The sequence below is a fragment of the Balaenoptera musculus genome, chromosome 16 (genome assembly GCF_009873245.2).
Source record: "Balaenoptera musculus isolate JJ_BM4_2016_0621 chromosome 16, mBalMus1.pri.v3, whole genome shotgun sequence".
Lineage (NCBI taxonomy): Eukaryota > Metazoa > Chordata > Mammalia > Artiodactyla > Balaenopteridae > Balaenoptera > Balaenoptera musculus.
The window spans coordinates 26,890,108-26,905,631 of record NC_045800.1 but is presented as its reverse complement, the minus strand read 5'-3'; the positions used below and the strand labels follow the sequence as shown (position 1 = coordinate 26,905,631).

Genomic DNA, 15,524 nt, shown 5'->3' with positions numbered 1-15,524 from the left:
AACAAAAAGAAAAAGAAAAGGAGGGAGACTGGGTAGGGGGTTTTGCGGGTGCTAATACCCCTCCCCAACCCACTGCAGTGTCTCCCTATCTTGCCAATCTTCTATAATAGTGGGGAAGGAGGGGGAATCGGGGAGAATAACTACCTGGAAAGGAGTCTGAAAAGTGCCCTATTCCTCCTACCATCTCTCTGTGGAGCTTCAGGCTGTCCCCTAGCAATAGTGCTTAAGCATCCTCCTCTCTCTGTGCCTCAGCCCAAAGTCAGCAAGGAGACAACCCCACTACTCTCCCGCTTCCCCACCCAGGGACCTAACACCAGAGGAGACTAGTTCAGATCTCAGCTGGTCTGGTAAGCTAGAGGCCAGGTAGGGGTAGGAATCTGACAAAAACAGGACTGAGTCTCCCAAGCATTCTAACCACCCAAAGCTCCTCCAATCCAAACCCCCTCCTAGGCAAGGACCCCTTCCTCCACCCCTCCCCCAACAGCCTAATCCAGGGCTATCTATCCCAGGAACCCAGCCTCCAGAGGACCACCACCTGTCTGGCAGCCCCGTGACAGTTAGGGGTGAGGAACAATAGTCCTGGGAGGGGCTGGGAAGTCAACTTTTGAGGAATACAGAGCAGCCTGGGACACATCAAGAACACCACCAGAAGAGTGAGGGGAAATGTGAGATGGGAGTGAGGGGGAATTCACAAGCCCAATTCATGCCTCTTCCCCAATGACTGGTGTTAGGGACTGCAGGAAGGAGGGGGAAAAAGACTGCCTTGGACTGAGTCATTATAGGCATCAATGACCAACCAAGACACTCTCAAACCAAAAAGTCTCTTTATTGATCGGTACCATACATGACTCAAATGGCCCAAAAAAAAAAAAAGGCATTACAGCAGGCAGGGTGGGACATCCACCTTCCCTACCCCTTCCCTCAGCTCCTGACACAATATCCTTCCAAAAGTGGCAGCTGGAGTAGAGGAAACAGGATGTGGGGGACCCCAGAATCCAGAAGGAAGAGTGGGGAGAGAGGTGGTGCTAACACTTCTGGAACTGGCCACAGGAGAAGGCAGCGAAGCCACAGAGCTGGGCCCAGACTCATGGGACCCTGCTCTCGGCCTCACCCTGGGCCTGGAGCCTCCACATGCCCAATTGTGAAACAGAGCTGAGGATCCTGGCTGCCTCCCCTGTCCTTCTATGAAGAAGGGGAGAGAGGAGATATTGGGAAATGAAGAGCCTTTACTTCAGCTGGAGGACAAAAGCCTATTGCTCCCTGGTGGGCTCAGAGCTGGGGCACCCTCAGTGGCTTCTACCCATCCTTGAAGGGCAGGGGAGGACTAGATATGCAGTCTGAGGGGTTGGGGAAAGAGACTACTGGAGAGTGGATGAACCCCTCCTCCACCCATGCCTGCCCAACTGAGACAAAACAAAAAACACAGTGACAAACAAGGCTGCTCCCTTCCCTCCACACTCCCTAAGGGAGGGAGCCTCCCCCTCCCCCCATCCAAGACAGCTGCTCTAGTGGAGGACTTGTAAAGAATATACACACCGTGGAGGGAGGGGGTTGGGGGCTGGGATAGAAGGAGTCACAAGCACTAGGAGGGCAGGCCAGAGTCCTAGAGGATGGGGAGACAGAGACAACAGCAGGGGGCTGTCACAAAAGTGAGGCCATCAATGGCGTCCTACCCTCATGGCATGCCTTCCCCAACTCCAGTCACCCCAGAGGAAAAGGGAAGAGAGATGGCAAAGTCTCCTTGGTCTGAAGCTCTCAAACTGTATAAAATGGTAATGCATACCCCCCTACCTCCACATGGGCCCTAAGCTCCCCATCTGCCAGGCGTAGGGAGGTAGCTGGACCTTTAATAAGGGGAAATAGGGGACATGAGTGATTTTTTTTTTAAACTTACATTTTTAATAATATTATTTTTTAAAAAACTTGGAGCTGGGATAGGTGGCAGAAGGGAGGAGCCCAGAGCTTTACCCCTCTACTACCAGCCATCTAAGGGGAGGGTTTGGAGGAGGGGCATTCAACCAAGCCCCATAACTTTTAAGTCCCTAAGGGCTGTGGGCATAGACAACCCCAGGCTTGAAGAGGGTGGAGTCAGGAGGATGGGGGAACCCAGAACCTGGGGTGAGGATGGAGGCAAATGCCCTGGGAGGTGGTCAGGACATTTCTCAGAGGCTCAGGGCCCACACAGGCATCCACATGAGTACCCCCTTCCCCCAAAAGGCTCTGCAGAGGCCAGCCCCAGCCCAGGGCCACTGGGGGGCAAATCTTGGCACCTGCCCCCAGTGAGTCCAGTTCCTCCCTGAAGCAGGTGGATGAGGCTGCCCATCTTAGATGCTCAGTCTCTTCATTCTGTCTTCTGCTCCCTGGGGCTTCGAGGGGTGGGGCAGACAGGCAGAGCGCTGGGTGGCGGTGGCCGTGGCAAGGCCTTTACTGGGAGGCCTGTGACGTGGGGTTCTCCGATTTGCTCTCTTGGCTGGACGGAGGCTTGCTGTTCCAGGGGCTGTTGGCGCCCAGGGCAGGGGAGTTGTTAAAGCTGTCCTCGTCGTCAATGCCGTTGGCCGCGTCAAACTGGGTGTTCTCCAGCCGGGTGATGAGCCTCTCGTCCTCGTCCCCGAACTCCCCGCCCATCAGGGTGGGCTCCCCCACCACCATCACATCCTGAGAGTGGCGGAGGTCCCCAAACATAATCGGGGCAGGGGCTCGCCCAGCCCAGGGCAGCAGATACCCCCAGAGCCCCAACACCCACCCGGGAAACTCAACCCCACACCCCCCCACTCATACCCCAATTTAAAACCCCAACTCCTCTGATACCCTCCGCCCCTGGAATACTTCCCACTGAAGGACTGCAAAGCATCACAGCCTTTAACCTATATCCACTGGATTCTGGGAGAAGTCAGTCTACTCCTCTAGCTCCCTAGTCCATCTCTCCAAAATTTTAGGGGGCTCCTGAACTTCTGTCCAATGTAAGAGAGAGGGAGCAGATCAAAAACACCAGTGGGGAAATGTATGTGCGTGTGTATGTATTCTAGATTTGCACACATTCAAGTCTGTGTGTCCCTCTGTCAGTGTGTGTGTCTCTCTGGTGGTCTGTGTGCCCCTAAGCTGTCTGTCCTTTATGTCCATACGTTCCCATGGCTGTCTCCGTCCCTTGATGTCATACGTTGCTACGTCTGAGTCTGTGTGATCACAATCATGCATGTGACTGACAAGGACTGTCATCAGGGACAAGAGTCAGCCCACGATGGCAAAGTACACTGGGAAAAACTGTCTTTGTTTCTACGTCTGCTAGTGAGCTCAGGATGGGACAGGGTCAAGGGTCAGGGGCCAGCAGTGGGGCAGCCCAGAAGAGAGAAGAAAGCCGAGATGCTTACAGGTACCTGGCTGGAGAGGGCGAAGGTGCTGGCTGGGCTTTTCTTCTTGCTGTTGCTGTTGTTGGTGTTGCCGCCCCCCGAGCTCATGGTGCTGCCCCCTGACATCTTCCTTTTCCGCCGTTTGCTGGGCTGCTGCCGTGCAGGCTCCGCTGTGCCAGGGAAAGGAGACTCAGGTGGGGTAGGGCCCTGGGACCCTTATTCCCCATTCTGGCTCCTAAGGAGCCTGAGCCTACCCTGATCCCAATCTCGCAGACCCAGGAAAGAGGAAAGGGCTTTGTGAGGAGACAGCGATACAGCCTTGGGGAAGCAGCATCAGATACTGGTAAGAGCAGGTGCAGGTGCAAGGCACTCACCAGGGGGTGCTACCATGCGCTGCCACTTCTGGAAGAGGCAGGTCTTGAGACAGTCACGGGGGCTGAGGCTGTAGGTCTTGTGGCGGGACATGAGCTCCTGCATGGGCTCGAGTATCACACAGAGCTGGGGGGAGACCAGTTAGTGGCTTGTCAGGGGACAGACATGGAGTGGAGACCAAATGGGATGGGGCAGAAATTGGGTGACCAGGGACTCACTCGGAGGTAGTTGAGAGTGGAATTGGACAGCCCACACCGGGTGATGTTTTTGGAGAGCTGATCCAACATCTGGGGGTCCTGGGCCTAGAGGAGGAGAAAGGTAAGAATACTAGCACCTGGGTTGCATCTGCTCACCTGCCCTGTCATCTTAGCCTCGTGACACCCCTGAGAGAGAAGAGGGGCTACTATATAAAAACCCATTTTTCAGATGGATAAACTTCAACCCTGTGTCTAGGGCCACTGGCGGGTAATGGCAGACCTCGTTCCACCCTTCCCGCTGCCTGCCCTCAGCCTTGTGGCTTGGGTCCTGTGCACAACTCACATGCATGGCAAGGATGCTGCGGGGGATGAGCTCTCGGTGCTGTCGGATGCTGAAGTGCCACGTCTTTATCCGCATCATGTCGTCAAACATGAACTCCAGGTACAACCGGCCCTCCACACAAACCTGGAAACAAGCTTGTCACAAGTCTGCCCACCTCCCCACATACCCAAAAGTATACCGGTTCCCCTGTTTCCTCATGATTCTCCCACTGCATACACTCCTGCCACCTGAACAGAAATCTGGGCGCATAACTGACATGGACCATCTCCTCATATACCCACCACACTGGCCCTCACACACTCACATGCACACACACACACACAGTAGAAACGCTTAATAGATTCTTGTCCTCTCCTCTTGTAGCTAGTGATACACTCGTCGGCCATAAGCTCCATGAGGACAGGCTCTTGTTCACTGGTGTCTCCCTGTGGCCCAGAAAACTGTCATGTACAAACTCGATACATGCCTGCTGAATACTGCAGCATGCCTGCCCTCCCTGTGTATCTTGCCACTTCCCATTATGCCTCCCTGGGGAAAAGCCAAGTACATTTCTGGGAGCCAGAAGGGGAATCAAACCCAGGTACTTCAGTGTTCCACATCCAGCTGGGTGCTGACCTGGGTAAACATAGGTTTGCCATGCTGGGTCACCATGCTGCCCTGGTCACAGTCGAGGGAAACAAAGTTGCTGTGGAATGCCTCCTTGGGGTGCTTAAGTACATAGTAGAGCTCTGTAGCACCCCCCTCAAAGATGCTGCGGAAGTAGCGTGGGATCAGGGTCCGGCCAATGGCTGCAGAGATGGGACAAACTCTTCAGAACAGAAGGATCTCAAAAGTGGTCAGGCAGATACCACCCCTGCCAAGACAGACCCCCTGGGACAAATACCCACGCCCAGATCTTAGAAGGACACAGGAGATGTACGCTCTTACAGCAGCACTGGCAGGACCCCCAGAGGTCACTCACTATATCTCTTTGGTCCATCTTCCAGGCAGAAAGTGATGGTTAACATGGCATCATCCTCAAAGAACTCAGTTGTGAAAGCATCCCACCAGAGATTGTCACACTCCTAAGAAGCACAGGAAGGGGTGTGTGTGTCAGAAGACATGCCACAGGGGTGCCCAGATGGCCCTCTCCCTCCAAGCTCCTTTCCCCTGGCTATACCTCTGTCCAGTTTTGAAGCCGTTTGTTAAGCTCGAATATCCTGTAGTCAGTTTGGTTGCCATATGGTGTGTGCCTCCTGGGGGAAGTGAAGAAGGGAGATCAGTAGGAGCAGAGCCTCCCCACACCACCTCCGCCTTCACCCCTGTAATGGAAAGCACCAACCTCCCCACTGGGCTCCACTTACCCAATCCCAGGCTCCAGGTAGGTAGGCGGGTACATGGGAGTTGGGCTGTGTAAGGGAAGAGGCTATGAGAATGGGGGTGGAAGACAGGAATTATTGGGGGGTGTCACTCCCTCCCCTTTTCAGGCAGGATGCCATCTGGGGAAGGAACAGGAAGTGGACAAGAAACTCACCCCACATCCCGATCTAGCATGGTGCCGGGATGGAAGGGAGGAAAGGCGTTGCCGTTCGGAGGCTCCTTGGGCGAGTACAGCTTGAATGACTTTGAGGAACAACCTAGAAGGGAAAGAAAGAAGGGGTCTCCTGAGTCCCTCTTGGCAGTGCTCCTGGAAGTCTGCTAGACTGTATGCACAGGGACTGGTCTTCTGGAGCCCCCGAGTGCACTAGGGGAGGGAGACTACCCTAGGGAGCACCTATCCCAGCTTCTAAATCTGGCTCCAATCTTGTTTTATTAAGAAACTAGAAGTTCTCAGCCCTAATACCCAAGACCCCATTTCTTCATGTGGCTGAGCCCTGGATGACAGAATTGAACCTGGGAAGAAATGTCAATACCATAGGATAAATAAATATCTAAACATTAGAATCTAAAATTTTGATAAACTCCCTTTCCATCTACATTATTTTGTTTAATCACTATCACAACCTTGTGAGGTAGCAGAGTCGGGTGTAACATTCCCATTTTATAAATGAAGCAACTAAAAGTCCAAAGGGACTTATCAAGATCGTACAGCTACTAACTGGCAGAGTTAGGACTTGAGCCTAGTCTTCTGATTCCCATATCCTATAGTATTTCTACCCCTCTATTGCCCTCTGGAGACCAGGTTGGGGGAGGGTAAAGGGGGATTTTGCCAACTCCCTGCTCCTTCTCCACCCCCAGGGTCTCAGGAGGGCAGGGGATAGAAAGATAAAGGGGGGGGGGAGTGTTTGCTGGGTGCCGACCACCAGATAACCAGTTGGGCCTTCTGCCTCTCCCACCAACGGCCACTCCCTTATCAGCCCAGCCCCTCACACACACACCCACCGTGGGTCTAGTATTGTCTCCAAACCAGAAACCCAAAGCCTCAACCCCTTTTCTCTCCTTAGACTTGCAGTGGGGGAGGGAGGTAGACGGGCCTCCAATGGATCCCACTCTAGTTACAAAAAGAAAATACGAAGCCCCAGGGAAGGAGCCTAGGTTTCAGAGGCTCAGTCTAGGAGGCAAATGGTAACTAGACAGGGTCTCTGCTTGTGTGTATCTGTGCATGTGCTCATGTGTCCCCTCTCCACCTCACTCAGAAGCACTACACAGTTCTACTCCTGCTCTACTATTACCTGACTGGAAGAAGTGTTACATTCATAGCTAGGTAAGGGCCAGGTACCCCCACAATGCCACTTTTCCCCTCCCCACCAGACAGGAGGAGAACGTGAAGCAGAGTCCTAGTCACAGCTGCTTCCTCATGTCCCCCAAACTTGACTGCATTTGGAAGGGTAGCTGTATCAGCTGTGTCTGAGCCCCCTCTCCAATTTAGATACAAAATCTGTTTTGTTCCTTGGGAGGAAGAGACAAAGGAAGACCCTGTGCCAACATGTACCATTTAATTCTCTCCCCTGGGTCCCCTCCTCACAATATGGGCCAAAGGAGGGTCCCAGAGAGGCCTACCCTCCACTGTCCCCGAAGGTGCCAAGACTCAGAGCCTGTGTGTACCTGCACACGCGTGTGCCTCATCCTGCCTAGCAGGCTTGCACCCTCAGCTCGCCCCAACATGCCTACCAAGGGCTGGAACCCAGCAGCCCCAGGCAGGATCAGGGTGCCTGCAACAGGCCCTTGCCCCATGCATGAGCTCTCACAGGCCACATCCACATGCTCCCAGCACGACATACACAGCCTTCACATGCCAGTCAGGGCTGAATGAGGAGCATGTGTCTTCAGGAAAGAGACAGTCCCACCCAACCCCAAGTCCCCCAACTCCACAAACAGGTGGACAAGGCCATGTAGGAAGTCAAAGCTCACACTAGCAACCAGAAGCCAGGCCTGGGCAATGCACCCAGTAGTCTAGATTATTAGACCTGGCCCTCATCCCCTACCTAGGCCCTCCTTTCCCCAAAAGCATTACTGCCCCTGCCCCTCAGTTTCAGGGCCACTTGAAATGTATCAGCTCAAGACCCTAAAGAGAAGGGAGGCAAGACACCAGGGTTCCTAACTCTGAAAAAAGTTTCAGAGCTTCAATTTCTCACTTGAGAAATGACAGGCATTGCCTGGGGCTAGGTAACAGTACTGAGGAGCTAAAGCCCAAAGCTTTGGGACCTCTATTTACACGACCAGTAAATGGACACAAATAAACTCAGCATCTCTCCAGAGCCATAGCAACTCCCAGTAGCCCCAGCACAAGGGCTGGGGAGTGAGAAGAGAAGGGGAGGGAACATCACCCAGACCATCTGTCCCTGCTGCTGCCTGTCCCCAGCAGCAGGGGTAGAGGGAGCAACGTGGGGGTGGGGGTGAGGGGATGGATGTGTCATCCAGTCTTGGAGTCAGGCAGAGTCCCGTCTCCCACCTCTAGCAACCTGGGAGCCCTTAGGAAGGGGGAGGAGAGAGGAAGAGCCCTGAACTAGTAAAGTTTTCTCAGAATGGAAGCTGCATCCTGTGGCCTAGGGGGGCACCTCCAGCTGGGTATTTCCATGGTAACCAGCCTGACCCGAGGGCAGGCCCCCTCCCTTCGGGGGCTGACCAGAGGTCAGCAGGCCCGAGAGCTCTCTCCTCTATGAGCTGGGGCACCTCTCTCACAGCCAGCATACCAGGCCCGGGCCAGATGGAGGACCTTCCACCCACCCCCAACAGGCTTGCAGGGTGCCCAGACTTACTTACCTGGGAGAACTGAGGGGGCCAGGAGAGGTGCGGGGAGCGGCTGGGCGCCCAGAGGGGCCCTGGCAGGGGTGAGGCCTGAGGGGGGGCCAACTTCAGCCGCTCATGTCCCGAGTGGGACAGGCAGGCCTGGCTGGGAGTTCCACTCCGCGGGCTGCACAAAGACTCGCACGCACGGCCTCGGCCCGCCCCACGGCGGCCACAGCCCCGGGGGAAAGTTACAATGGCCACTGGGCTGGGGACCCGGGGCCAGGGGGCCGGCCTGGGGGGCGGGGGGGCCGCGGGGAGTCCGGAGCCTTCTTTGTTTGCAAGGTTTCCCTCAACAATGGCTGCTCCGCTCTTTCCTCTCCTCCTCCTCCTCCTCCTCTCCTCTCCCCGCCGCCGCCTCTGCCTCTGCCTCCAAGCAGCCCACCCGCCCTCCCCAGGCCAGCAGGCCCCTCCGCCGGGGCACCAGCAGAGGCAGGGCCCGGCACTCACACTCACTCACACTCGCACACGCACAGACACACGCAGCGCCCGCCGGCTCCCTTCCTTTTCTCCCTTTCTCTCCCTCCCTCCCCGCTGGCTCTCTCCGAGCCTCTCTCAGAATGAGGCCCCAGGGCGGGCGGAGGGTGGAGCTGCCCCCACCGGCCCCGCCCCCTCCCTGCGTGGAAAGAGGAAGAGGGAGAGAGGGGAGGGAGGGAGCTTGAGAGAGGGAGGCAGGCAGGGAGGACTGCTGAGAAAAACAAAAGAGAGACAGAGACTAGGAGAGACAGGGGACTGGCCGGAGAGAGGGAGACAGAAGACACTGGGTCTGGAGAGACCGGGATGGAGGGAAGGGCCGTGGGAGCCAGGAACTGGAATGCCGCTCCCAAGCCCCAAGCGGGGTGCTCAGGGGTGAGTTGGGGAGCCCAAGCCACAGGCAGGGATGGAGGAGGGCACTCTTCCTCTCTGGAGACTCCCAGTATCTTCTAACGGCCTCCCAAACATCCCCCAAATCTCTCTTCCTCTCCCTAGTGATCTCTCGGGTTGAAGGCTGGCCTGGGCAGCCACCCTTGGCTGGTGAAATCCCAGAGCAGCTGGGGGGAGGCTCCAGGGGGTTATTTTTGACAGAGACACACTCAGACTTCAGCCTGTAAACACTGATTGGAAGGAGGGGGACACTCCAGGTTCCCTGCCCCCAACGCAGGTTAGTTCCAAATGCTGACTGCCTTTGCAGGAAGCCCCCTTCCCCCCACCCCCCCATCACCACCACCACCACCACCACCGGAGGCACGTGGGTGCAAGGGAAAGGGGCTCTGTTAGAACTCAGGAAGGCAAACTTGCCCATCTGAGAGTCCCCAGAAGGGGTCTAGTCTGCTGCTGAATCCTCCCCCAAACCCTAGGAAAAAAAGGTATATGGTTACCAGGGTAGGAACCTGTTCTCCAATGCGAGGAGGGAAGCCCAAGAGAGGGAGTTTTTCTAAAACTTGGATAGTGGTCCAGGCCCTATACTACCTGGACAGAAACACACACACACACACTCACATGGGAAGTGGGGGACAGTAAGGACTTCCTCCTTCTTTGCAATTTGAGTCTCAGCTTTCTATTCCCGCCCCCCCAACCAGATTCACACACAGCCCCACAACAGGATGGCATACACACCAGCTGACTGTGCAATAATAATACTATTGCATCTGGCTCTGTGATACATCCTCCACACAATTAACACAGCTCACTCTCACACAAATCTGTACCTGATACACCCTTCAACTTGTGATATACCTCAAACCCCAAATAAACCCAACCCAGGACACACACACATACACAGTGGGACCTGTGACGCACATGCCCCAAGCCCCAAGACAACACCCCAAAAACTCATTATACCTCCTGAACCTTTGACAGACTGCTACACACATACCCTGACCATTTGTTACCCAGGGACTAACCCCACCCTCTCTGAAATCTGCACACCATTCTCCATCATGGCCTGGCCATATGATACACCCTGGCTTTCATAAACCTATCGAAATCTATACTATTCAGCCAGAATGCCTATCATCATACTTGCCTACCACCAGGACTTGAGATACTTGTCCTGACTCCCAAATTTACAGCCCAACTCTGGGAAAACTACATTCCTCCCCCACTGACAGGACAATTCCTGTCATTTGTTTTGTGCCTTTAAACTTTCCAAAGCGCATTCACAGGCAGTACCTCAAGAGATCCTAATAGCATCCAGGGCCTATTATCCTAACTTGCACAGGTTACAGTGAGACAGGAGGGCCTGAGGCTGGAACCCTGGTTCTAACCCCACTCACACAAGCCCAGCCCTGGGGCACTGCAGGCGTTCCTACTGCCTGCCCCCTCCAAGGAATGGTCACTCCAGGCCCCAAATGACTATCTACTTGGGGAGGGGAGATGGTTGTGTGCTCTGGCTTCAGCGTCCAGTTCAGAGCTCAGAACCCCCACCCAGTCTGTCTCCTCAAATTTCAGGGAGAAGGGCCCCTAAATACCAAGATGTATCCAGACTCTGGCATATCATTCAAAACGGGCCCTCTCTTAGTTCCCCTTCTCCAGCAAGTCTGCTCCTCTCTCAGTTCGGACTTAATTCTCCCACTTGCACAGGGGCAGATGAGGTCCAACTAAAGAGAGCAACTCAGAGTTAGAAGGCTCTAAAATTGGTGGGGGGGGGGGGGGGGAGAAAGCAGGGAGCAGCAAAGACTGACAAAGGTGATGAGGGAGGGAAGAGCAAGAGCACCCCTCCTGGAGGTGGGAATTCTGAAGGGGAGCAACCCGCCCCAGCCCACAGGATAAGGTACCAGCACTGCCCCCTGCCCGGGCCCCTGGGGCTCCCTGACCCAGGCCTCCAGTGTGCCTGCCCCCCTTCCTTTGTCTGTGCCCGGCCTCCCGTTGGCCTGGCGCTCTGCCATCCTCCTCTCCTGGCTCCCAGCCGCCACCACTGCTGCCTCCTCCCCTCCCCCTACTCCTCCCTACCTTAACCCTTCTGAGCCACATGCTGCCCCAGACAGGCCCTGGCCCCCTCAGCAACCTGCCCTGCCCAGGATGATGTCCCTTAGCAGAGGTTCTCCCTGCTCCTGACCAAAGCCCCAGAAGCTACTACACACCCCAGGAGCACTATGGGAGCCAGATGTGTGTATGCGTGTGTATCTTGTAGTGTTTCCTTCTGCATGTGCATGTGTGTGGGTCTGCGTGTGCTCTGGCTTCCCTCAGTCACATGTGTGGGGCATGTGCTGTCTCTGCCGGGCTGGGGGAGGAGGAGCCGGGAGACAGCAGAGCACAAAGGAGAGACTCAGGCAGGGAGGCAGGCAGGCAGCAGGCAGGCAGCCTGCCAGGGCGCCTGGGCCCCCACCCCAGGGCTGCTCAGGTTGCGGGGGGTGGTCTTTAGGCCTGGACTGGACATGCTGCCATGGGGTCCCTGTGTTCAGCCATGTGCTCACACACACCCATGCAAGCCTGGTGCCCTCCCTTACCCCAAATCCTACCATTTCTCACCCCCAGGCCACTCTCATGCCCCTCCCTAAGTGGTTCTCCTTGAAGACTAACCTCCATCCATCCTCTGTGGCATCAATCCGTAAGACTTCCTCACATTCAGAAAAAAGATTCCCCACTCTCGGCCATCTTAGGCCCCCTCTCCCCCAACCAGATCACCAGACACAAAAAAGGAACATACCTTTTAGGGCACTGCCTTAAGTTGTCCCCCCTCACACATACAGGTCCTCTTCTGTCCCCATGCTGCTCCCAGAGAGACTGAGAGGGAAACTTTCTCCCTTCTCCTACAGGACCAGGCACCCTATCTCAACTTCAAGATCAACCTCCCATCTACCTCCAGCCTGACAACCCTTCCATACTCACCTCCTGCTCACTATTTGTAGGCACTAACAATCATATTTAAGACTCAGCCCTTTAGCTATGCTTATGTATGGTGATGGAGGATCAAGGCCATGGGATGGACTCAGAGAATGGATGGATCTGAACAGGGTACTCAGCATGGGGCAATTATAAAGAAAATACACAAAGACACACACCAAGCTGGTAGGAGGAGGAATGATGGGGCCAGGCAGGATTCCAGCTTGGCAGGCTCTTCCCTCTCCTCCTCTCCCCGACCCTCTGCAGCAGGAGCCAGGGGTTCCCACACCTGGATATTCCAGGATTCTTAGGCTCTACTAGCCCTCCCTCTGGGCCCCATGCTCCTTAAACGTCAGCCTCAGCAGGCACTTTAAGTGTGTGCCCAGCCCAGCAGAGCTTTGGCCTGGGTCACATGATTTTCAAGGAAGCTTCCGCACTGGCAGCTTCCCTTGGGTTTGTGTGTTGGGGGGAGGGGGGTTTCCAGTTGTGGGGTATGGGCCTCCCAGAGAACAGGGCCTTTGGAGGGGCAAAGGATCCAAACCAGGCTAGATTCAGGAATACCTGACTTTCCAAAGAAAGCTAACTCCTGCCTGGGACAGGAGGGGGTCCTGCAGATAATTCAAGAACCCAGAGTCCTGGGGATGGATATAAACCGTGTTCTGAGGCCCTCTGAAGACCACCTCTCCAGTCACACGGCCTCTCTCCTTCTTCCTGGCAGCAGGAAAGAACTCAGACCCTGGCCTTCCTCCTCCCTAGTAAAGAACTCAGACCCAGGCTGTCACTGGCAAGAGCTGATGTGTTTTGGGGGAGGCAGGGATCTGAACCAAGTCTTCTCATTGGGGTCAAGCATCGCTCCCCTCAATTCAACTCTCACAAGTCACTCTTATTTCCTAGCTTGCCTTGGGGCTGCCACATTCCCCCTCCCACTAGGGCGAAGATGCCAGACCCAAGGGGCCAATTATCTGCCCCCCGCCCCAGGAGGACCTCGTGTCCCTCAGGAGGACCAACCTTCCCTGGCAACAGGCAGGATAATCTGGAGGGGGGCAAGATGGCCCCCAATCAATCCCTCCCCCCAAACAGGGTCCTCAGAAACAGCCTGGAGGGAGGTGTCACAGAATAGGTAAGAGGGAATAGGCAGCAGGGAAGGGGGGGCAACCCAAACCAGCCAATCACAACTGTATGATGACCTGAGGGGGGGGGGGTCAAAAGTCCAGACTCACTTCTGATTGGCTAACACCCTGGAATTCTGGGAATTTCAGCCCCCCCAAAACCCCTCCCTAAGTAGCCTCCCCCACCAAAAAACACACACAAGCTAACCCCAGCGCCCCTTACCCGTGCCTCTGGGCTGCTGCGCATTTACACGGTTGGGGAAAACCTTCCACCGACTGAGGCCCCACACACCCCTCAAGCCTCCGACTACAGCCATGCCATCGACGCCCCCCATACAAGTTCTCACCAAACAAGGGGTGAAGGATCGGCAGGGAGGGTTCGGGGAGGGGCCGGGCGGCCGCGCGCCCCACTCACCAGGACAGGCACAGCCCACTGACATCTTCACATCGCCCGCCGCTGAGGGCCCAGCCAAGTCACGGTGCCCGCCCCGCGTGGGGACAGGCCGGGCATGAGCCGCCGCCGCCGCCCGCGGCCCCCGCTGTCCTCGCCGCCGGCCCGGCCCGGCCTCGGCCCGGTGCGGGCGGCCCCTGGCTGCAGTGAGGGGCCTGTCAGGCACGGAGCAGACAGGAAGGAAGCCAGGCAGGAAGGCGAGCTGTCTCTGCGTGTGTGCGCGCGGGTGTGCGTCCCTAGAGTGTGTGTCTGTGTGTGCGCGTGTGCGTGTGCGTGTCTGTGCGCTCCAGCCGCCCTACCCGCCGCCAACGCTGCCGCCGCCGCCGCCGCTCGCCCCCTCTAGCTCTCGCCCTCCCTCTCGCTCTTGCTCTCCCTGTCGTAGGCGCCCGCTCACCAGCCCTAGTCGGGCTGGGCCGGGCTTTATTAATATGCTAATTGCCTGCTAGTGGGCGGGGAGAGCAGTGTCAAAGTGACCCGGGCGAGGGCGCAGCGGGCGGCGACTTGCGTGCGCCGCGCGGCGGCGGGCGGCGTGAGGCCGGCAACGCTCCGGGTTCGGCGTGCTTGTGACGCAGCTTTTAAAAAAGGAGACCGAGGCAGAGACCCGGGAGAGGGCGGGCGAGGGGAAGGGAGAGGAAGCGAAGCCTCACGCTGGGTGTCCGTCCTCCGGGCGCCGCTGGGTTGGGAGCTTAGAAGAGCCGAAGCGGGAGCCGGGACTGGGGGAGGCGGGGCCAGGGTGGGCTTTGAGATGTAGCTCTCTCTCCACCCCCGGCCGCGCTCTGGGAGGGAAACGCGACTGCCGACCCCCCCGCCCAGGCTCTTTGCTGAAACCCCAATCTTAATCTGGAGGCCCCTGGTTATGCGCTCCCACCCCAACGTGGGTGGGGAAAGCAGCGCTATCTTAATTCTAGTAGCAACCCCTGAATTCACCTCCCCCCTAAATTAATTACCCCTCCCTTGCCTGCTAAACCAGTTGGGACTGGACCTAAAAGGGTTAATTAGGTGAGGTCCCGGCCCTCCCTCGCTTAATTGCCTGGAATCTGTGTTTTGCTGGGAGAAGGGGAGGCAGCGAAATGACCGCCAGGTTGGTCTGGGGAGGGGGAATCCGTAGGCTGTCCTTTACCCTTGCAGACTCTGACTCATCAGTCAAGATGCTCTTCTCCCTTCCCCCTTTCTCCATCCAGTCTCAGCCTCCCTCCCCCCGCCCCCCCAATCGCCTGGAAGCTGCTTTCCTTTGAGGGCCTCTGAGACTGGGAAGAACAGGAAGCAAACCCCTCCAGTGCCCCCTACCCGCAGGGGCTGGGGCCTCAGTTGGAGGGGGTGGGGTGGAAGGGAGGATGATGCGGATGGTCAACGTAAGGAACACTCCTTCCCCAGGGAGGAGCTTCCCAACCTTCAGGCGCTCCTCAAGGATTCCCTAACCCAGCCCGGGTGGGGGGCAACATCTCCATCTCCATCCCTTCCCAAAAGCCCAGCCTTAGTGCCTCATAAACAGGAAATACCTATTAGCTGGGAGGAGGGAGGGGAGGGGAGTGGTCTGGAAGAGAAAGTTGGCCCCCTCCTTTCTGGGGGGTCCCCAGCTGCTAGCTTCTCTTCTTTAAGCTTCAGGGTGGGCTCCAGGAGTAGATGCTGGGGACCTGGCCTGGTGTCCCCTTACTAGGGCGTCTGGCCCAGACTGGGTGGAGGGTCCTCCTTCCC

At 56.6% G+C, this 15,524-nt stretch overlaps 1 protein-coding gene across 6 annotated transcripts; it reads right to left on the bottom strand.

Moving 5' to 3' along the window:
• Positions 1-805: 805 nt before the first annotated feature.
• LDB1 (LIM domain binding 1) lies at positions 806-14,118 on the bottom strand. 6 transcript variants are annotated; one of them, XM_036828627.1, is made up of 11 exons: positions 13,794-13,951; positions 5,773-5,875; positions 5,603-5,647; positions 5,419-5,494; positions 5,221-5,323; positions 4,875-5,047; positions 4,260-4,382; positions 3,938-4,021; positions 3,722-3,845; positions 3,369-3,517; positions 806-1,844 (listed from the first exon to the last, which is right to left on the bottom strand). In XM_036828627.1, the coding sequence occupies exons 1-11, from the start codon at positions 13,816-13,818 to the stop codon at positions 1,788-1,790; spliced, it is 1,062 nt and encodes a 353-aa protein (XP_036684522.1). In that variant the 5' UTR covers positions 13,819-13,951; the 3' UTR covers positions 806-1,787. The 6 variants fall into 6 exon arrangements, with proteins under 6 accessions (XP_036684522.1, XP_036684523.1, XP_036684520.1 ...); XM_036828628.1 differs by having other exon boundaries at positions 3,375-3,517; XM_036828625.1 differs by having other exon boundaries at positions 806-2,655; positions 13,794-13,818.
• Positions 14,119-15,524: the final 1,406 nt, after the last annotated feature.

Excerpts from the sequence above, each read along its gene's own strand:
- LDB1 (XM_036828625.1), bottom strand. The coding sequence starts at position 13,818 with ATGTCAGTGGGCTGTGCCTGTCCTG. Across the intron at positions 5,495-5,602 it reads TACCTGGAGCCTGGGATTGG|GAGGCACACACCATATGGCA; the intron begins GTAAGTGGAGCC and ends CACTTCCCCCAG. Across the intron at positions 2,656-3,368 it reads CCCTCTCCAGCCAGGTACCT|GATGTGATGGTGGTGGGGGA; the intron begins GTAAGCATCTCG and ends CGCCACTCTCAG.